This window comes from Amblyomma americanum, chromosome 1, assembly GCF_052857255.1.
Source record: "Amblyomma americanum isolate KBUSLIRL-KWMA chromosome 1, ASM5285725v1, whole genome shotgun sequence".
In the NCBI taxonomy this organism is placed as follows: domain Eukaryota; kingdom Metazoa; phylum Arthropoda; class Arachnida; order Ixodida; family Ixodidae; genus Amblyomma; species Amblyomma americanum.
Window position 1 is genome coordinate 291,420,805 of NC_135497.1, and position 22,969 is coordinate 291,443,773.

At 44.6% G+C, this 22,969-nt stretch overlaps 1 protein-coding gene across 1 annotated transcript; it reads left to right on the top strand.

The window, feature by feature from the left end:
- Positions 1 to 802: 802 nt before the first annotated feature.
- LOC144119004 (histone-lysine N-methyltransferase set-17-like) lies at positions 803 to 1,961 on the top strand. Its single transcript, XM_077651758.1, has 3 exons — positions 803 to 922; positions 1,265 to 1,517; positions 1,945 to 1,961. The coding sequence occupies exons 1-3, from the start codon at positions 803 to 805 to the stop codon at positions 1,959 to 1,961; spliced, it is 390 nt and encodes a 129-aa protein (XP_077507884.1).
- Positions 1,962 to 22,969: the final 21,008 nt, after the last annotated feature.

Genomic DNA, 22,969 nt, shown 5'->3' on the forward strand with positions numbered 1-22,969 from the left:
TAAGTTGCATGCATTATTACTCCCGTTATTCGTCTTCACTTGAGTCAGTGAGTACTGCACTGCATGCAAAATGGCGGCACCCTCTAAACCGTCTTCAGAACCTCGGCGTGGATGCTATTCGTACAGTTTGCTATGAATGCGGCGCAGACCACCCCGGAGACTGCCCCGTACACGGCCCGTTGACCCACGTCAAGGACACCAAGGTGAGCACGAAGCATGTACTCATTGAATGGTCTCTCCGAAACGCTGTCTTGGGGTCTCCTTGGCATCTACTTGGTTTCTGTCGACATAAGACGAAGCAACGCGAAAGCCGACAGGCAGCGCGCAGAGCGGAGAGGGTGGTCAATGGTCCCGGAACACCCCATTCTTCTTGGTAGTAAGGGTACGCCACGGCTCACGAGACCTCTCCACTATGGCAACACTTCCGTTCCCTCTCTCCCTCATTTCACCGCATCCTTCATCCGTTCCCTCACGCGGTAGAGAGCACTACGGTGAGTGGGACTGCTCCCTTCCTTTTCTCGTGGCCGCCACCCGCAACCAAGCACCAGGCATTCTTTTCATTTCAACATGTTCCTGAGACGGCAGCGTTCATGCATGTGCAAACTAAGCGCTCGAGTCTGAAAGTTTAGCTCCACCGAAAATGAGAACTTCAAATAGCGTGCTTTTCCCAGTACCGTGGAAAACACAAGCAAGGAGCACTGCAAGCATCTGAGACACCGCGCGTCGTTCGCTGGTGGTCGCCGGAGACCCGCTACGCGCCAACAAGACCCTCCCGAAAGGCTTGTCCATCCGGCGATCCACCATGACGGGCGCCCAGTACGGAGTGTTCACTCTGGAGCCGCTGCCAAAAAGGGTCTACTTCGGTCCCTACGAGGGCGTCAAGATGAAGGACAACGGAGAGGGCAACAGCTACACCTGGCAGGTGCGTCTGGTATCATGCCTTTCCAGAGCCACCGAGGCACTGGCCTTCTCTTTCTTCCACGATAACAGGAACAAAGATACAAGCAAAAAACATTTTCCAGTCGATGCGTACCGCCATGCGATGAGATGCAGAGGGCCTTATCATTCAGTATAGTCCAGCTCCATTCGGTAATAAATGAAAAGATGATCATATCATGCGAGTTTCCATTTAACGGCCAACACCCATAATCTCGGGCCATGCGCTTCCGCTTGACACTGTATGTACGGCTGCTGGACTGCCCGCGTAGCTTCCCGTGGGCTCGCATTGTACAGGGGAGACGGAAAGGCAGACTCTTAACCGCAGGTTCACAAGAACGGCGAGGTGTTTCTGGTGGACGGCCTTCCGCTAGACAAATCCAACTGGATGCGATATGTAAACTACGCTGCCGGCCCCGAAGAACAGAACTTGGTGGCCTACACGCGCGGCGGAAACATCTACTACCGGACAATCAAGGCCGTGGGCACTGGCCAAGAGCTCTTCGTGTGGAACGGCACATCGTCTGCCCGTGAGCAGGGACTGCTCGCCAAGCCTTGCAGTTCGGGGCTCTCCACGAAAGGTGAGGGGCTTGTAAGTTTACCGCCTGGGATGTAAATGGGAAAAAACAAAGGGCAAAAGTGGATGGTTTGTTTCGGTATGGGTCCTAATAGGAGAGGACAATCTCGCAATGCAGGCAGGACGCCGCTGATTCCTAATTCCTCAGCGAGAATTTACGAGAACGTAGAGTAAAGTGCTGAGATTTATCGCGTTGTGGGCTCTATAGGCGATTTGTACAACCTAGAGTGCCGCTTCAATTGATTCAATATGACGACGTTACGGGGGAGTTCTGTTGTCAATCTAGGTGGCATCGCACTTATCAATGTTAAGAAATCAACTTTTTAGAAATAAACAAATCAACTTTTTGAAATACAGGGCGTTTCACCTAAGACTTCACACAATTTTTAAAAGTAGGTTTTGAATTGAAGATCGCTTTTTTTTCTGCGCAGCATTGTTTGCGGCCTAGTACATAAGATTTCAGCTAAGACGTGCTAACATCAGGCTGGTTAATTAATACTTAATAGTTAACTTTTTAACTATATTTATTTATTTTTTATTCAAATACCCTCAGGGACCGAAGGCTATAAAGAGGGGTGTGGGAAGGACATACATTGGGTCGGATATAGTGCAGCAGAAAATCAAAATAGAAGAAACGAAAACGCGGCGAAAAATGAACAATACATAACACAAAATAAGGCAAGAGAAGGCAAAGGGGAAAAAACAGCAATTCCCCCCGAAAAAAAGAGAACATTTCCGGCAGACAGCAAAAAGACAACAAAAACGAACGCAAAATAAAACTGACTAGAATCTACAAATAAAGATTACATAGGGCAGTCTTAAAAGAACTTGGATTAGAATTATTGACAATGTGACTGGGAAGGTGGTTCCAACTGTCAGAAGTTACGGGGACAAAAGAAGAAAAAGCGTGTTTAGTATGGCATGACGGAACACCTACTTTGCGAAAATGATCAATGCGGCCTGAAACATATGTAGGGGTAGTTAGTAACCGGCTCTTAAGGACGGGATTTTAGTAATAGATCTTATGAAATAGGCAGAAGCGCGAAATTTTTCTGCGGAGTGAAAGAGGTGGCAATGATAAAGTAGTTTTCATAGCAGTAACACTGGAGATACGGTGATAATTGGAAAATATGAAACGTGACGCACGGTTTTGAACAGATTCGATTTCAGTGGCTAATGATGACAGGTCAGGGTCCCAGGTAGAGGCTGCATATTGCAATTTAGACCGAACAAGTGTTTTATAAAGGAGCAATTTTATTGAAGTAGAAGAAAGGAAGAAGTTTCTGCGCAGGTACCCCAACATGCGGTTAGCATAGTTAGTAATAAATTCCACGTGCAGATTCCAAGAAAGATTAGAAGTTATGTGCACACCAAGGTACTTATACGAAGACACAGTTTCAAGAGGGATATTATTAATGTCGTAAGTGGCTATTCCAGTGTTACGTCGAGAAACACGCAAATGTTTACACTTATCAATGTTCCACGTGCCATAATTTGCACCATTCTAAAACTTGTTTAATATCAGATTGAAGGACAGAAGTGTCAGAGTCACTGTTAATTTCACGGTAAATAACACAATCGTGGGCAAAAAGACATACGGAAGAAGCAGTGTTGTTAGGCAAGTCATTAATATAAATGAGAAAAAGTAGGGGGCCTGGGACAGAACCCTGGGGAACGCCTGAGCCCACTGGAGAGTAACGAGAGTTGGATTTATTAGCAGTCACGTATTGAGAACGATTAGTCACGAAAGACTGAAGCCACGAGATGGTGTTGGGGTCGAGATTAAGATTATTTAATTTGAAAAGTAGTAATTGGTGGGAAACTTTGCCAAAGGCTTTGGAGAAATCGAAGCATATACTGTCAGCTATGGAACCCAAGTCAAGAATGAAATGAAGATCCTGTGTAAAGCATAGAAGTTGCGTCTTGCATGAGAATAATTTACGAAACTCGACTTGGCAATGACTGAAAAAAGAATTTGACTCAAGAAAATTGGCAAGGTGAGAGCAGATGACATGTTCCATGATCTTGCAAGGGATGCTAAGAAGTGAAATGGACCGATAATTATTAGGAGAATGTTTGACACCAGCCTTGTGCAGGAGAACCACCTTGCCCACCTTCCAGTCGCTAGGAATGCAGCCAGACACAAGAGATTGTTGAAAGTGTTCAGCAAGAATAATAGCACCGTACACTTAGGTATTTTTCAAAATTTTCTAGTTTATGCTATCCATTCCGTATGATGATGACGTCTTCAGCTGATCAATTATTTTTTCGATGCCAAGAGAATCCATTATAATGAGGAACATAGACAAGAAGTCGTGGGGTGGGTAAAGAGGAATTGCGGTAATTAAATCGTTAGTAAAAGGAGCTGTAAACGCATCATTAAGAACATCAGCACACATTTCACTGGGAATTACTTGACCGACTAAAATTTTAAGATTAATTGTAGATGGATCAGTTTTCTTAACCACGTTCCAAAATTCTTTGGGATTATTTAATAGCATCGACAGAAGAGTGACTAAAAAACGACTCTTTAGCTAGTTTTAGTGCTGACTTATATTCAGACTCAACGGAGTGATAAGCATCCCACCGGAGCACAGAATTGGACAGTTTGACGGAACGAAACAGACGTTTCTTTTTGTTTGATAGCCTTCTTAGTGAAGAGCTAAACCAGGGCGAACTTTTGTTAGTTAATACTTTTCTCAGGGGCACAAAAGAATCTGTCAGGGACGCAATTTTCTGCTTAAAAATGTTCCAGTTAATTTCGATTGGACGCTCGTGAAAAGACGGTAAGTGCACATCGATAAAACCAGCGAGTTCACGATTTATGGCCTCAAACTTGGCATTTTTGTAGTCACGGAGGTAGTTACAATCGTTATTTTGGCAAGATGACAGGACGTTCAATGAAAAAATGAAGCATACAATGATCACTTAAGCCCGGCAAACAAGATATTGGAGCAACAGGATCAGGCGACGCGGTAAGAACAAGGTCTAACAAGTTGAACGATGAAGATGTAACGCGGGTAGTTTGAAGTCGGCACATAAGCGCAAAAAACCATCGCACTCTGCGGAAAAAGGGTCGGCATAAGAACGTACATTGGACCAAATAATAGTTGGAAAGTTGCAGACTCCAACCAAAAGAATAGGAACATTTGTAAAGCGAACGGTAATCGCGCAAACAGCATCATGAAGTTCCTCAACGAAAGTGGCACTGTACGAGGGAGGGCGATAGCAAACGCCCAAAATCAATTTTTTCACGCGTGTGCGCAGTTCAACTCAAAGAAGTTCTAATCTGGTAACAACATGAACAGGAGAAGAAAAAAGCACCAAAATAAAACACCACCATCGTTTCTGTCACCCTTGCCGTACCGATAAGTGGTAAAATGCTTGCGGCAATGGAATATTTTCGAGCTATCAACTTTAGCTGAAAGCCACGTTTCAGTAAGGCAAACGATGTCGGTATCACATGCGTCGATAGTCGCACACAGCTCATCACGTTTAGGCAGAACACTTCTAATATTAGTATACAGAAACGATAATGAGCGATTGGACAGTGACGGGTGCCCACTACCCCTCACGCATCGTTAATCTGCGGGCGATTCGGATGAAAGGCAACCTACACCGCGAACTTCAGAAACGCTGTCGTTAAGCTGATCGTAACAGTAACACCTACCGTTCATGTAAAGCTTATTATATCGCAGTTTTAATTTAGACTTTTGAGCGATACCAAACTCAACGAGTTTTTTCCGCGCCTGCCGAGTCATGAGAGAATAATCTTCACCTACACTAATGTCATTATCTTTCAGTTTAGAACATGAGAAGGAAATTTTTTGCCTTTTTTGAAAAGATGCGAACTTCGCAATAACTGGTCTGCTTTTATCTTCATAAAAAGCTCGAAGTCTATGAGCCCGTTCAATCGATAGTTCCCACGGTGGCAAATTCAAGGCTGATGAAAGCACATTCAGAAGTTTTTTTTTAACAGTCTCATCCCAGGACTCAGAACTGGCGTCAGAAAGGCCATAAAACAGAAGATTATCACGGCGCTGCCTATCTTCGAGTTCCGCCTGATTAGCCCTCAGTTTCGAATTTTCACTAGCCAGGCTATCAGCAATACATCGTAATCGTTGGCACTCCTTCTGCAACGATTTACTGGTAGCAGTTTTGCCTTCGACCACAGTTAGCCTACTATCAATATCAGATAAACGATTCTGAATTGCCTCCTGACTTCTCGATTTCATTTACAGTACTGATTAAGTAGACTTGGTCTTTCTCCATTTTGGAGGTTCGAATATTCATAACCTGTAGCAACCCAAATATATCACTCAGCTGCTTCTGCTGTGCATCGTCGTCATCTCCTGCATCGTGGAAACGGGTATTGCACTGTGGCCCTGGGTTTTCTTCCACATCACCGGACAGCAGACGCAGCTCTTTAACAACAACAACGCACTCACATCGCAAAGACAAAAGTATTTGCGGGCGTGGGAACAGCAACAAGCAGGCATTGTCCGATTTACTTGAGTAAAGACAAGAGTCATGACTAACCTGGGCAAAGAAACGGACGAAATTAAAGAGCCGCATCACGTAGCTGCTCCCACGCCCACTGAACTCAAACTTTTAGAATATCGAAAACGCGGTTACCCTTGGCGGTGCGGCCCAACAAGTTTTGGCTATTTCGACGAGTTACGTGCACTGGAGAGGTTGCTTTACCTGCAAGCTTCTCGAAAGCGCATGTATTTTGGCGCGTTGTAGCCAAAATATGTTGGGCCACAGCGCTGAGAACCCCTTTTGCAAAGTTCTAAAAACTGATATGGATATTACTTACGGTGGGCTGCACGCCTCTCAGTAATTAGGGAGCCTAACAGGTAGTTAAAAAAGGAACCATTCGATATTGGTTAACCAGCCTGCCAGTAAGCGTGTCTTGGCTGTATTCTGATGTACTACGGCGCTGACAATGCTATGCCGGAAGAGCACTCTTTTAACTAAAAAAATCAAATTTTGAAAATTGCTCAAAATAGGTGAAACATCTTGTATAGGCTTGGTACTTGATAGCAGCTGCTCTGTCAAGGTCCTGCAAGTGTTACCTTACAGCGTGGAATCTTCCTGTCTCGTGTTCGCTGTCTATTGCTGACACCAGAAAACTCAGGCAAGAGCATGCACTTAGCGACTCTTCTATTCCGTCATTGTGCAAACGCTCATGCAACAGCTCTCGCAAGAACAGGGTGCCAAATCGAAAATTTTTCGGGCTCGTTTCGGGTTCCGGTTCCCGCTTCTTTTAGGGTTCAATTCCGGGTTCGGCTCCGGTGCGCCATTCCGTTCCGCTTTGAGCCGGTTCAAACGGGTTCCACTGCTGCACATTCAAGTGCGCATTGAACTAAAGCATTTTTTCGGCATACTATTATATTCGCGTATTTTAAAGTTTAGCAGCTTTTTGTTCTTTATTTCCTCGGTTTAATTGCCTAGTGCGCCCTGCCTTTATTCGAAAATTCCTTTCGAAATCAGCCAAATAAGGATAAAACATGTATCACGCTATGAAATGATATTGTAAGACGCGAATTAAAGGTTCGAACAGCAAAGCAGCACGATATACTCGTATATACGTGAGAAGAGAAACTTTTCTTCAAGCAGCCAACAAGGCATACCATTTCTTTGAGCGTGGCCAGGCGTTGGTAATGTGGCGAATTTGCGAGGGTCTTTTTTCTAATTCGGTGAGGATCAGAATAAATAAGCTTATCGAGAAAAAAGTAACATATAAGATAAAAATAAAAATAAAAACATACCTACAAGCTTTAGATAAAGTATGCTTGTGAGAGTTCGAACGAAAATTTGCGAAACATACGAGTGATTGATTTAAGAATAGACTATTTATACGCCAGCGTTCCATCTCGAGAGAGGCAAAATGAGAGAAAAGCTGGTGGATTGTACGCGTGCACACTGATGCAGAAATTTCAGAAACCACGTCGCGCATGCAGTAGGGCTTGCACTATAATGCATCTCGTAAGTTACTTGCAGCACTGTGGAAGGTAGAGCACTCCTGAGCCATTCAGGAGAGCACGTTAAATGTGTTCCTCCAGACTTCTTCGGCTGCGTGTCATCTGCTAGCGGCGGACAGAGATATGGCTGAAAAAAGAGTGCAAATCAACGCTGTCTACGTACCATAAGCGTATGCACGCTTACATATGCTAAGCGCGAGCATTTTGCGGGACGTTACGCCATTTGTCACGTCCCCGAATTGTTCAGCGCATGAAAACGTAGACAAATCAATATGGATGGACGGATAAGGCTGAACCCTATAAATTAGGCGGTGGCTCAAGTCACTCAGCCATGGCTTATGAACCTTTACTCTTGACGTGATTTCAGCCACCAATCAGATAACCTTCGCTTGGTTACTTCTTCCCGCTTAAAATCTACTTTCCCGTCACTGTCCTTAAATCCCAATGCCTTGGATAAATCAGCCCTGCTGCTTTCCACTGTAGGGTGAAGCGCTTTACAGAAAAGTATCAAGTGTTCAGCCATTCCTCCACCTCTCCGCACGCAACACACATGTTTATCTCGTGGTACCTGACTCTGTATGTCTTAGTTCGCAAAACTCCCGTCCTGGCCTCAAACAACAAAGAGCTTCCCCTAAAGTTATCATAGATATTCTCTTTGGCACTTTCCTGCTTAAAAATCCTGTATGTTCCCATTGCTGATTTCGTCAGCATCCCTGTTTTCCACAGAGCTCTCTCTGTTCTCTGTTTAACCTTTTTTCTTAACCGATAACTGCTGATTTGCCCCCTACTGCTGTCCAGATATTTGCTTGTCAATTTTCTAGTTCGCTTTCTCCATTTCGTGTCAACATTCTTTATATGCAGGTATCTGAAAACTTTCCTAACCCACTACTTTTCCTCGGTTTTTCTCCATCGCTCCTCAAATGCTATCTTACCGCTTGCTTCTTTGCTCTCGAACGACGCTCATCCCAGAGCACCCTATACCCCCTGATTTGGTGTATTGCCATGTGCTTCCAAAGCTAGCCTCCCTACGCCCCGTTGTTTAATTTCTAACCTTGTTTGAAAATCTGGTCTCATGCACAGGACCGCATTACCGAAAGTCAGGCTAGAAAGCATCACCCCTTTCCAGATCTCTCTTACCACTTCATACCCATTGTAATTTCACAATTCCCTATTTTTCATGACAGCTGCATTCTTTCTAGCTTTATTCATTGCATATTTTTCATGTTTGTCAGATACTCAGCACCGTTATTTATCCACATCCCAAGATGCTCGTACTCATCCACTACTTCTAGCGTGAAATCCTGTATTCTATGCTCACCGCCGCCATCATTAAATATCAAGACTGCAGATTCTTCCTTACTAAACTTGAAACCTAATCTATCTCCCTCTGTACCACATACGTTTATCAACTTCTGTAAATCTTTCTTGTTGTCAGCCATTCCATTAGTACTATATCATCAGCGTATATTAGTCCCGGTAATGACTGTTTAATCCATTCCCGTTGCTTGAAAACAGAAAGGTTGAAGCCTAGTCCGCTCCTCTCTAGCTTGGTCTCCAACCCTTGCAGGAGACAGATGACATCCTTGCCTAATCCCCCGCTGTATCTCTGCAGCCTCTGATACATTTTTTTCCATTTTATAAGCACCCTGTTACCTTTATATATATTTTAAAATATTACTTACTCCATCTTCCTGATCCAATGTGCCCAGTATGTCTCACTGATACTCCTGAATAACGTTCTCGCAGACTCCCTTAATATCCAGAAATGCTAGCTATAGGGGCGTGTGCTACTTTTCAGCAATATGTATACACTGCGTCAATGAAAAGCTCGCCTAGCACTCCTTCGTTCTCCACCCAAGCCTGCAATCTGTCCTTTATAATCTGCATCACCACCCTGTAAACCACAGATGTCACTGTTTTGGGACGGTAGTTCCGTCAGCTTTGTCCCCTTTTCCCTTATATATCATGTGCATTGTACTAAATCGCTATTCATCGGGGGCTTTCCCATCCACTATTGTTTTATTCAGTACCTGTATTAATGTTTGCTTGGATTTTGGTCCTAGCTTCTTTATTAACATAATCGGAATACCATCTGATCCTGCTGATTTGCCACTAGGAACCTTCCCTGCCCTTTCCCACTCTCTTTGCTCAAGTGAAGCTATTGCAGTAATCGGTCTATCCTCCTTCGATGAATTATGTGCAACATTTCTTGAAATTTTTCTCTCATCCTTGTTCCTATGTGTTGTATCGCTTCATCTCCTTCTAGTTGAATACCTTCATCGGTAACAATAAACATTTGCTCTAGCCTAGTCTTATTACTCATTGCATTCAGACGTCTCCAGAATTTTTTAGCTGGTTTTCTATCGTTTTTATTTACTTTTGACATCCACTGGGCACCCTTTCTTCTAATTTTCTTGATAATCAAATTGGATGCCTCCCTTCTACACTTTATGAAGGTGTCCCATTTTCTGTCTACTTAACTTCTGGTTCCCTACTCTTCTTGGAATATCTGTGTTCCCTGGACGCTTCCTGGTGGTTCACTATCGCCCTCTTGACCTCTTCATCCCACCAACTCTTGGGGTTCTGTCTTTTTCCTTTTAGCTTTACTCGCACGTTATCTAGCTCTAGCTCCACTCATTGAGTTAATTTAGTATAAGTCTATTCTGTTTCACTACCCTCAAAAATTACTTTCTCAATTTGTTTGGCTGCTGCTTCTAATTGTTTTTCCGAGCAAAAATTTCTCTCTGATTGTTCACCTCGCTTAAGTCCTACATTGGTTTCTTTTCTGAAACTCAACTTCATACGCTTGTGGTCACTACCTAGACTTCTGGAACCATGTTCATCTATTCTCATTACCCCTATTCTATTATACATCCTCTGTGACATCAGTGCATAATCTATCGTCGGGTGCCCACTCCCTGCCTCCCATGCTATGAGCCTTTCACACTTCTAGGTACTCTTGCATACAACTAAATCATGCCTGTAACACATGTCCTGCAGCATGCTTCCTGTCGAATCTGTGTACCCATCCAGGTGTATCCAGGTGTGTACCCATCCAGCGCCTGTCCTGTGTTTCGTGTTTCTTCTATTCGTCCTAGTTCCGTTGCGCTTTGTCAGTCTGTGTCGTAGCTGGTCTTCTATAGGTGCGTTCATGTCGCCTAATATAAGTATCTCGCACTGTCCTCCTAGCTAATCAATGCCGCTTTCTCAGCCTAATGACCCAATCTAACGGCTTAAGCTCAGCCTAATGACGTCATCTGGTGGCTAGAAACTGAACCATTTTAGTCAAAAATTGACGCTCCTAGAAGCGGAGAAATCATCACTCTAAATAAAAAAATTAAGGCAATTTTTTGCTCATTCGTTTTTTTATAGGCGAGGTGAGACGAAGCGAAAGACCGGCGCCCCATTTATCGTTACTGAATGTACTGAAAACGGCAACAACAACGACGAATCGTGTCTGAAACGAGAGGTCCTGCTTCAAATGGCGCCGCCAATTCGGAAACAATGTTTTAGCGTACGCAAAAGCAGTGGGAAGACCCACGCACGCAAAACTCGCTAAATAGCATTCGAAACGGGAGCGTACGGTAAGGCTTGATTTGAAATAGCGTTTGCAACATGTAAACTTTGAAGCAAGCTATTTTTTAGCGTATGCTATTCCGTATGCTCATTTTATAACTGCCACTATATTCTTCTGTGTCAGACCGTCGCCACTCCACTCATCGCAGCTTTGGCAGTGCTGAAGGAACTACTAGTCCACTTACCTAAAGAGAGAAGAGCTAGAGAAAAATTTTATTGCGCAGAGGAATTCGGGCCTTTTATGCCCCTGGATCACCGCACGACCCCACCACACTCAAACGTTCATGCTTGAAATGTCCAAGACGCCGGCAGTGCGGCTGCCGACGATCTTTTGTCTTGCCGGGTCCATGGAGCGTAGTGAGGTCTCTCAGTCCAGTCCTTCCATGTTTGGAGTGGCATCGGCCAACTGGGTGGAGGTGAAGCCGGACAGGCCAGGGGGATATGGATCCGGTTTGCCTTCTGTGCATTGTACATAGCATAATTTAGCATTGCAGTTTTTGAATCGCTGAGTACATAAGTAGCACTTGAGCTGCCGAGCGTAAGCACTATAGCTATTTTTTCTGCTTTCTGTAGGTTTGTTCCGTGGAGTAATACTTTTATAATTGGAGTGGTATGCGGAGTGTACGCAACCACTGTGGCTCCGTGCTGGTCGCATGCACCACCTTCCCATATATGGCGTTCTGCTCGTCGCCGTATCGTTCATGGAGGGCCGCTGACCTGGCGTCCCGTTGCTTACGGTTTCGGTCGGGGCGCATGTTTCGAGGGAGTGGACGAATGCGTAGCCTTGGACGAATTTTTTGGGGGGAGAGCTTTTATGGAGTTATGATTAGCGGGGATGTGAATTTGCAGTTGGGAGAGTATATGCCTGCCGGTAGGTGTGCTGGCTACGCGCAGATATTGGGCTTGTAAATGCGCTTCGGTTAATTCTTGTATGGTGTTATGCACACTTAACTCGGCCAGGCGTTCGTTCTTGGTGGTTTTGGGTATGCAGAGCGCTGCCTTAGTAGCTTGTCTGAATATAGAGTTTACTGTTTGGGTTTACATTACATTTAGTTTGAGGTATGGGGTAGAATATAGTACTCTACTCATAGTATAGGCATGAACCACTCGCCGAGTATACCGGTGATTATACGTATTAGCTGCGAAGTAGCTGCTAGCGTGATCTTTAACCGTTTGTTGGTTTCAGTATTTTTCCCATCTTGTTGGAGGTGGAGGCGCAGAATGCGAACGGTTCGCACCAGTGGTGCCTCTCTGCCCTGTACGCAGATGCTGATGGGAGTGTGGTACGTTCGGCCCTGTGGTGGGATCAAGAGAAGCTCTGATTTTTCTGGTGAGCAGGTGAGGCCTACCTTGGTGACCTCTTCCTGTTTTACCGTTGCGGCTCTTTGTAGTGTGTCTTCGATTTGGGCGTCCGATCCATATGTTGTCCACAGGGTGAAGCCAACCACGGCCCGCCGTGTTTGGCTTGCGCTTGCCAGCGCTCGCGATAACAAGGTGGGGTCAGCGGTTTGAACTGTCAGCCATGAATAAACGGGGAAAACGTAGTATTCTTCCTTTTTACCCCCCCCCCCCCCCCCAATATATATGACTCAGTGCACGGACCAGCTACATTGGACACAGCAAGAAAGTCTTGAACACACCTAAGTACACATGCTACCTCCGCCTCTTCACATAGGCGCTTAAGCTTGACGTCGCGCTCCACTAGAAAAATATCGCCCAGCACGGGCGCGAAGCTGGAACCAATGCAGATTTCGTTTGTCTTGATCACAATGTTGCCGCGCCATGCCACGACGGTAGACTTAATGTATGCTTAGAGCAGTTCCAGAAACCTTTTATGATATCAAGCTACTCGATTTTAGAAAGAAATCACTCTGTGCCTATCTGTCGAGTTTCGTATACTGGAGTAATATAAATCTCTAGTGTCAATCGAGATAACTGAAAAGTCGTTGCCAGGTTGTTCATTATACAACTTTTTCACCTCGCCTGATTTTTTCACCTTCAAAGGGTCTTCAATAGTTAGACAGTCTAGCTTTTCTTGTACAAATTTTGGTATACACTTCTGCCACAAATCGTTTTCAGGGGCCATGACACCCACAAAGGACAATCTTATGTCTTTTTTTTTTAGAAAAGAACAAGTAAAGGCCTCTAGAGCTTGCGGTCCTTTTCTAAAGACTGCAGAAGTTCACCCAAGTTCAAGTTGAGGTTTTTGCTGCGTTTTTCACTCGCACCAAAGACACGCTTCTCTCAAAACCTCAGAAAAATAGAGAAGCGAGCGAGTGTGGAAAGTGCCCTTCGGCACCAGGAAACTTATCTGAAGTGTGCGAAAAGGTCACTTGTACCGTCATTGAGCCTGCAAACTATTCCCTTAGGCACTAGCGGTTTATTTTGTAGCGTGCGTAGATTAGATGGTCTATTCAATTTTATTGCGCTGTGAACGAGCCTATGTAGGCCAAGCTAGCAGGTGTTTAAATCATAGGCTCAGAAAACATGAGATTAACGTCACTTCCACGGTTCCTGAACACCTAGGTGTGCACTGCGCGAGTGTAGGCAGTGTAAAAACAATGGGCCTCTGTTTGAACGAACCACAATTGTGCGCACGGGCGCTGAGAAGAGCATGAGGGAGATAGGTGAAGCTGTTGAAACTGCAAGGCTTAAAGGAAATTGCGTGAGCATGCCATCTGCTTTTTTTAATACTAATAAAAAGCACAATTTCTTAAGAATTGTAGCCTACATAATAACAGCTGTCTCAGGGAGGCCGTGTCACATGTTTTTACAACAGGCTGAATGCCTTTGATGCAGATGTATTCGGTTTTGATTGCGATGTGGCTTGTTACGCACTTAGTTCGTCACAGCTATCAAGTAAGGACATGACAAAAAGCTTCGACCTTCGTGTTTTTTCTCCGCGTCCGCTTGCGCTCTGATTTATTTATATGTAGAGTAGAAGGCACCGCAGTTGTGGCGTCTTTCCTGCCGTTCGTGTTTGTTTCTCATCCACTGTGGGGCAGTGAAGCGCGTGAAGCAATTCCTCACGACCTTTAACCACGTCATCTTGGTGTGCGTAAAGTATGGCTTGTTTATTTATTTATTTATTTACATGCTGTCAAGACCCGTGGTCACAATAGAGAGGAAAAGGCGAACAGAACAAATTGTGAACATAACTAATCATTTACAGCTTTCTTGAAGGTGATGTAATCGGTGATCACTGTGACAAGAGGGAACGCCGACTTCAAGCACGTGATCATTTCGAGATGAAATGTACGATAGATGAAGCACTAACTAGCGTTTAAAAGTGAATTGGTGTGAAAATGTTTGTGTAAAAGACAGAGTCTGAGGCCTTTCCGGCTAGAAGCCAGGTCTGGTAAGCTGAGGGAATGATATATTAATTGCTTGAGTAACGGAAATAATAATAAAAGTTGAAATGAGAGGCATGGTTTTTAATAGATTCTACAGCATGTGTTAGTATTCCTTTGGAGGATCCCAGATCGTGTACGCATATTCAAGTTAGGTCGAGCTAGAGGTTTGTAAAAAATAAGTTTAACAACAGTTGGAGAACATTGATTTCTGCGCACATAGCCTAGCGTGCGGTTAGCTATTTCTCACACAAAGTCAACGTGTTTTTTTCTACGTGATATCGCGAATTGAATTAATTTCAAGATACCTATAGGAGACCACCAACGTTAGTTTTGCGTTATTCAGAGTACTACTGCCAGGGATAACCGAATGACATGATACCCTAATTAATTTACCTTTGGAAACATCTTATTGATCATGTATGGCATCGTGATGAACTTTTGTCAAGATCAGATTTAAGAATAATCGCAACATTATCTTTCGAAATTACTCGATACAATGCAATCATGGACAAATAGACGCATAGACGAGATAATCGGAAAATGTAAATCGTTAATATAAATAAGAAACAACAGTGGCCCTAAGAAAAAACCCTGCAGCACACCAAAGGTTACTGAAACTGACAGGGAACCAAAGTCGTTAGCAGACAGGTGTGTATAGATAACGGCTGGATAAGAAACACTAATTTCAGGAAAGCATTACGATCAAGTTTTTCGACTGCAGGGCCAAATTTACAGCTCCTTCTCATTCCTTTTAACCGAGTTACAGCGCCACGGTTGTTCTTTGTAGCTGAGACGCAGTGCCATATCCGTCATGCGCACTTTGATGGCAGCAACGCCCTGGTTCGTATTAAGCGGTGTTTTTTATAACTGCAGCCGTTACAAGTGCGCTCCACTATATTCCTTAAAGGCAAAGACGTACTGTACCTCTCCAGAGGTGAGGAGGGAAGGCCTTGGCAGTGGTGCGGTGATGAAAGCAGAGTTGTCGAGGGAAATCGAGCCGCTCCTGCAGGAGGCACGACGTAGTTCGTCTGTATACATAGCTTTCACCAACGTCACAACCGGTCACGTCACATCCGGTGGGGTGGCCGTCGGCCATACTGCCGAACAACGGCCAGACCGCCTCTAGCTTACCGCCGCCTCTGCTAGCTCGCATCGTGTTGGTTGACGTCCATCCGGAGCTACAGTATGGTTTTGTGTGCCATCCTTGGCTACTCTAACCGTAGCGACAGCCCCAGGCGAATGAAGGAGCCGACTAACTCGAGCTTCTTCCGCATTCCCAAGGTAATCGTAGGTATGTATGTGCGAGCGCTCCAAGGCGTGCAGTACGAATCGATGCGGCATGTGGCTGCCTTGAATTAAGCGAGACGATTTGAACACCGAGAACCCCAGATTATGTGTGTGCGGAGCGTACTTTTTGAGAGGAAAGAAGCTTAGCCGTGAACTCAATATCTGCGAAAACGCGGGAAACAAGGACTCCATGCTTGAAGAAGTGAACGTTTTTGTTTTGGTTGACGCCATGCGACTTCTTTGACAGCACGAACCCAAACTGGTCCCCGCGCCGCTGTATCTGGTCCACAGCACTAGGCAAGCCGGTTCGGATCACCACGAGCGCAGCGAGCAACTACGGCAGAGAAGTCGCCGCGTCGAGGCCGAGCTTTTCGTTCGTTTCATAGACGCATCGCAGACAGGCTTCTTACCCACACGCAGAAGAAATCCTCGTGTGCCTCCAATGATTTCAAAACTCATTTATTCCAACGTCACAAAGCTGGAAGAGAGTAAACACACGATATCCTTGTGGGTGGCTTCAGGGAACACATCAACACCCATCGTCGTGTCGACTCCCGGTCGCAACACGTACTACTCATATCGTCCCAAGTTTTCACGTTGTCTGCGTAGCCTACGCGCGCCGACCGAACAAGTTCAGAGTATAGTAGCCTGCATTGAATGGCTGATTCTTCTGTGGAGGACGAATCGCACCTGAAATGACAAGAAATAATCCAAAGCGTCCCAGAAGCGGTCAGGCGTCATAGGGCGGAAATGCGGGGGCGGCCGAAATCTTCGGCAGCATGGCCGCGAGCTCTTCATCGGCGCGAAAGTGGTGTCACGTGCAAGCTGTCTATATAGTCATGCTGTGAGCTGTGCAGTTTCGTTCATGGAAGCTCTTTTATCAAGGGCTTTTTATGCTTACAAAGCACTGCCAGCCGAAACTGTGTCTGCTGTCGTCGACGAATGAGGGTTTAAGGGGGTTTAACGTCCCAAAGCGACTCAGGCTATGAGGGACGCCGTAGTGAAGGGCTCCGGAAATTTCGACTACCTGGGGTTCTTTAACGTGCACTGACATCGCACAGTACACTGGCCTGTAGAATTTCGCCTCCATCGAAATTCGACAGCCGCTGCCGGGATCGAACCCCCGTCTTTCGGGCCAGCAGCCGAGCACCATATCCACTCAGCCACCGCGGCGGCTCACGCTGAGTGAAGCCAGCGGTGTCGTGTGCGTGCGTGCGTGCGTGTGTGCGTGTGTGCGTGTGTGTGCGTGTGTGTGTTTAAGCAGGAGTGCCTTGAACACAGCCTCACACAGTGTTGGGTTTGAAGGCGCGGGCACCTTTTCCAAGCAATGCACCCTGAGAAGCCGAGCACCAGGCCGGGGAATGGCTTGTACCCATTTGGAGGAAACCGGTGGGTAACCGGCCGGTGGCGGTAGTCGAGCCCACCCCCTCCCGTAGCCGAGGCGGGTGCTCTACGACGAGGCCACGGCTGCGGTGGCCTCCCCTTTAGTAAAGACAAAAACACTTCACGTACCTGGCAATTAACATCCGTGCTGTTTGAGGAACTTCATAGATGAAGACAGGAGAACCTGCCTGCACCAGCTGGCGTTGGCCGCGTAACTCGCAGGAATGTTCGAAAATAATTTCAGCGGCAAATAACCGAGGTTTGAATGGCGTCACCTGCATTCTCCATTAATGTACAGTACGTTAGTGTAGGGCTTGCTAATTTTCAACAAACGTAGGATATTTTTGAACCGTGCGACGAGATGCAACGTGCTGAGCAATTCTCGACAAAAGAATTTTTGAGCGGGAAACCGTTTATGAACGCAATTTTTTCATATAATGTAAGATTTCATTATAACATTCAGTATATCCGCACATCACACGACGGCAGTTTCGTATTTTTTTTTCTATTCACGTTTTTGCTGTCGTCAAAAGCGTTGCCCATTGGTTTTCTATGGCAGTCTTAACTGTTCGATGCGTTCGCTGGAAACATTGTAAAAGAAATATTTTGCTCGGTGAAACCAAGATCAATTGACCGTGTACCTATTTTCAGCTTGCAGAGTAGACGGCATTTTAAGAAGCAGCTGAGTACACATATAATTTATTTTTGTGACCCGTGCGTCCATTTAGCGAATCATGGAGAAGAGAATAATCCCTTTTCATGTCGACTTTCAAAGGTTGTCAGTCGCTTAGCGCTGCATAAGTCAGCGGTAGAAAAAAATATTATTATTGTTCATGGTAGTGCAGCAGCGATAAAAATGTCTCAGAGACCTATAATGAATGAGTTATTAGAATTCGTGTGAAATGTGCAGTGCCCATTTTGCAAATGTCGGTCAGTTAGGAGCGTCCCCAAGTACTACACATCTCCTTTTATGCACAGCTCATAACTCTGCTACATGACTACAAGTCTAGGTAGATTTTTCTAAGCCTTTTTGAACACTTATTCCTAATGTATCCTTGAGACATTTCTAGTGTGAGTTTCGATCGTCTAGTAATTCGTCTAATAGTAGGTTGTTAGCTTTGTATGCGCACAAAACCTTATTCAAGGACTTATTGCTTCTTGAAAACAGAGTTACAAAAAACACAAGCAATCAAAAAAAATTAAAGGCGGAAAATAATCGCACTGCAACCGGCTGCAGACGCATGTAAACAATCTTTTATAACCTGGCACCTAAGTGGTACCTGCTTCGATATATGCCAAGCGCTTCTATTCAAGTGACGTTCAGGAAAATGTTACACGTGAACTTTCATGAATTTTTCTTTCTCGCCTGAGGTCAGTTCCCGATTAGCTGAATGGTAGGGCACTGACTCAAAGCTCAGGACGTTATCATGGTACGCGCTTTTGTAAAAGGGACTAAGGTCGACTATAATTCGGCGAGTAGCACCACGGCCGGTCTCAAAGGGAGCGCGCGCTTTTCTTCTTACGGCCTTCGCGATGGGGTCTGTTTCAGCCTCCCGCCGCACCTTGGTGGTGTCGCCACTGCCCCACCGCTCCATCGCTCCGACCACCTTCACGCGGAAGGAGAACGCGCGCTCGCTTCCAGTTCAACCCGCGCCATTGGTAACCGTCAAGCCTTTATATTTTACCCCTCACGCTTTACAATCTGGAAACACGGATTAACGTTTGTGCGCTCTCTCCTTTAGCCCGACTGTGTGTGGTCGAATGTAGGCTTCGAACACAGACGTGAACACGTTCTTCCCATATATTTGGCTATAAAGCAATGCTATCCCTCTGTGTGTGTAGAATGGTATGCTACGTGTAACACTTGGATGGCAAGTTTTAAAGAGTAAAGCATTCTGCAGCGTAAATACAGCTCCTGGAATTTCAACGCAGTTGCTTTAGTTGTGCACAACAGCGGCATTAGCAATGATTCATGGTGCTCCCCAGGAAAACGCATCATTCGCGAAAGGAACGAATACAGACGGAACCCAACCCTGGCCGCAGGAGCAGAGCACGTTGCACGCACGCGACCTCCAAGATGTCCTGTTGGAAACGCAGATTTAAGCTTGGCGGCGTCTCACAACCGCCCGTCGCACCAGATCACAACGTAGAAAAAATTGTCAGTAGCTGACAGTAACTGCAAGCAGCAGCTAACTGCCAGCAAATCAAAAGTAGTTCGGAACTGTGCTCTGTCTCAATAAAATCAGCTTTCACGAGCGAACAGACTTATTTCAGGGGCGATGACTACCAGCTTTGCATTATTCTCCTGCATATCTGTCGCCTCGCCATCGCTTTCGATAAACCTCCCGAGAGCATGAACTTTCCTCACGTCAGAAAACCCCAAAAAGTTTTCCGCAACCTAACGGAGCTCCACTATACCTCCCACCAATGCGCAATATATCAGCTGGATTTGATTCCAATGCAAAGAACTAAATATTAAGATCTATGATGCTCACATGTTAATAAAAGTCCCTGAATTTAACAGAATAGAGGGCATTGGACATTCAACTGCATAATCTGAGATCTTTGGCAATTATATTTAAAGCAAATATTTTAGGCAGCTTGAGGACACGAAGCAGGCTGAATATACGGGGACAACAAAAAATGGCGCTCTTTATGGGAGCTGTAGTCACTGTTTGCACATAAATAATTTCGGAAATTGCAATACTCAGTACGCGTCAATATTTGTGGCAGCACACGCAGCTGGTATTGGTTGCTTCTGTTACGTTGTGCTAACGTTAGTCAGGCCAGAGTGACGACAAGAAAGCTTGCGTCCAACTCGAAAACTATTTGTTGGGCGAACTCGAGTCCTCAAACCGAAAGCAGTTCGGCGGCGCAGCGATAAAACATGTGCTCGATCAACCAAGGTCAGAAGGACGGTCGCTCTAAACCTTGCAAAAATGAAAGGTGGTAAGGAACTTGAAACATTAGACGACTAATGCGCTTACGACAATTTTGAACATGAAGAGAGAGGCGCGCGGCTACAGACATTCCAGAGAAATCTGATGGCCTCTCGCTTGACAAACAAAAAAGGAAAGGCCGCGTGCCATTGGCTTCGAGCAGAGAACAATGCTTTACAATTCTTCTTGTCACTGGCTCGCACATTAGTAGTTAATATTCTTTTGAGCTATAGATTCAGTCCTCTCGTTTTAGGAAGTTGTGACGTATATGAGGGTGAAAATAAATATATTAGAGACACCCGAAAATCGGTATCGGTGTCATTAGGTACTATATGTATCTCCTAGCAATAAATTTATTTGACAGCTCAACGTCAGTGTAGGTGAGCCTGACTTTAAACTGACTTTAATTGGATTGCACACAAATTCCGCGGACGAGTCATCGACAGAAGAGCCAGTCTATATTATCGAGCACCTCTCCCCTCTGGTGAAGAAAATTTTAGGGTTGGCTATCGCTCGGAAGCGTGAGCACAACTGGAAATTTGTGTGGACGAGAAATGGCACTGTCCTTGCTCGCCGCACTGAAACGTCGCCCGTGGTACAGCTATTCCGTGAAAGTGATATAGATTAATTCAATCGACTAACAGGCGTTGGGCTGTGCGGTCGTCCATGCTTTGAGCGCTGTATCCGTTGATGATGGCAGACGACATCGTCCTTCAGGCACTCTAGTTGAGATTGTGGCGGCAAACAATGCAAGCAAATCGACGAAACTTTTTCACGTTAATGCAAGGTCACTGGCGTCAAAACATGATGACGTATGTTTTCTACTTGAATCCTGCGGTGTGAAATTTGATGTAATCATGTTCACCGAAACCTGGTATACCACTTACTCAGAACAATTACTGCTACCCGGTTACAATCATTTTTATATGAATCGTCAAAATAGCAGAGGGGGTGGCGTATCTATTCTGATCACGATGTCAGGTTTTGTTATTATAAATGACTATAGCGTGATCTGTGAAAATTATGAAGTTCTATGTATTAGAAATAATGCTAACATTTTTGCTGTACTGTACAGACCACCCAACGGAAACCTTTCTGAATTTATGTGTTTTTGTGACACTTTGCTATCCTATGCCAATGAAACAGCAGGCATCCTTACAATTGGTGGTGACATGAATATAGATATTCAAAAAGAAACTAGTCCACCTGCTGACTTTTTACTGATCATGCAAAGGAATGGTTTCCGCAATGTCATTACCGGTCCGACGCGAATCACTTGTTCCACATCAACCCTACTTGACTTGTTTATAAGTAACCACTCTGCTGACGACATTATATCGGGAAGACTTAGCAGTGACATTAGTGACCATTTGCCAATTTTCTTCATTATCAAGAACACTCAGCCTTCCAAACCTAATAGGTCAAATACAATAACATATCGTGAAATTACGCCTCACACAATAGAGGGCTTTCAACATACAATCATGCAGACCAACTGGAGCGATGTTTTCGCGCTTAATGATGAAAACGAGGCGTATGAGAAATTCATGGAAATTTTCAAAGGTCACTATTTCACCTCCTTTCCAATCAAGTCACATCAGGAACACAAAAAGTCGCGTAAGCCTTGGGTTACGCGCCAACATGTCAAGCTTATTAAACGGAAAAACAAACTTTATCATTCATTTATCCAGTCTCGCGACCAATCAAAATGGAAGGAATTCAAGTCTTTCAGAAACAAACTAAATAAGAATTTAAAGGAAGCAAAGTACAACTACTATCTGCGCATTTTTGACGGCAACTGCTTGCGCAACGGTGACGTAGTGTGGAAAAAATTAAATGACGTCCTGAATAAAAACAAATGGCAGTGATCGACAACCTTGTTATTGATGACACAGAATTGATGGGCATAGATTTAGCTAATAAATTCAACGATTTTTTGTTGAAGTTGGAAACAGTACATACTGCACTGAAGCAGCCAGAAATGTTTCGAGCGTGCAAAATACCTTATTTTTTAGCCCCGTTTCTGTATCAGAGGTAACAAGGCTCTTTCAGGCCCTTAAAAACAGCAGGGCTCACGATTCAGATGGTTTAGAAATTAAACCAATCAAGCAAGTAATAGATGAACTAGCACCTGTTTTAACACACATTTACAACATTTCACTCTCAAGTGGACAATTCCTCTTCAAATGCAGGTTGCTAGGGTAATAATAATGCACAAAAGTGGAGATATAAACGAACTGACAAATTACCGCCCTTTGTCTATACTGCCCATATTCTCAAAAGGATTGGAAAAAGTAATCAATTCACGCATTATCGCTTTCGCAGAAAAGTACAACTTGATAACCGAACACTAATTTGGATTTAGGAAGTTTCGCTCGACAGAAGACGCTCTCTTAGTTCATAAGGAAACGGTGTTAGAAAACTTTGAAAATAAATTAGCGACACTAGGAATCTATATCGATTTCAGAAAGGCGTTTGATTCTGTTAATCATCTCATACTAGCTGACAGGCTGGAACGATATGGGTTTCGGGGAATTTCTCATCGCCTCATTAAATCCTATCTTCATGGGCGTCACCAGTTCGTAGAATTAAACCACCTTAAGTCGAATGTAAAACCTGTGAGATCCGGAGTTCCACAAAGGAGTATACTGGGACCTATCCTGTTTCTTTTTTATATAAATGATATTGTAAGAATTCCCGGAAAATATAAATGCATAATATATGCAGATGATTGCACAGTGCTGGTTTCAGGCAAGGACCTTTCGGAAATAAAAGATCTGGCAGATACTTTCTGTTATGGGCTTCAGGAATGGTGCCGTTTATATAGATTAATTCTGAATGAATATAAAACAATATGCATTATGTTCCGCACACCAGGAACCCCCATTACACCACCTGAGAATATTCACTTAGGTCCCTACTGCATAAAAA

Bases quoted from the DNA above. Each gene is read 5' to 3' on its own strand.
- LOC144119004 (XM_077651758.1), top strand. From the start codon at position 803: ATGACGGGCGCCCAGTACGGAGTGTTCACTCTGGAGCCGCTGCCAAAA. The intron at 923-1,264 runs GTGCGTCTGGTA...TCTTAACCGCAG, and splicing joins GCAACAGCTACACCTGGCAG to GTTCACAAGAACGGCGAGGT.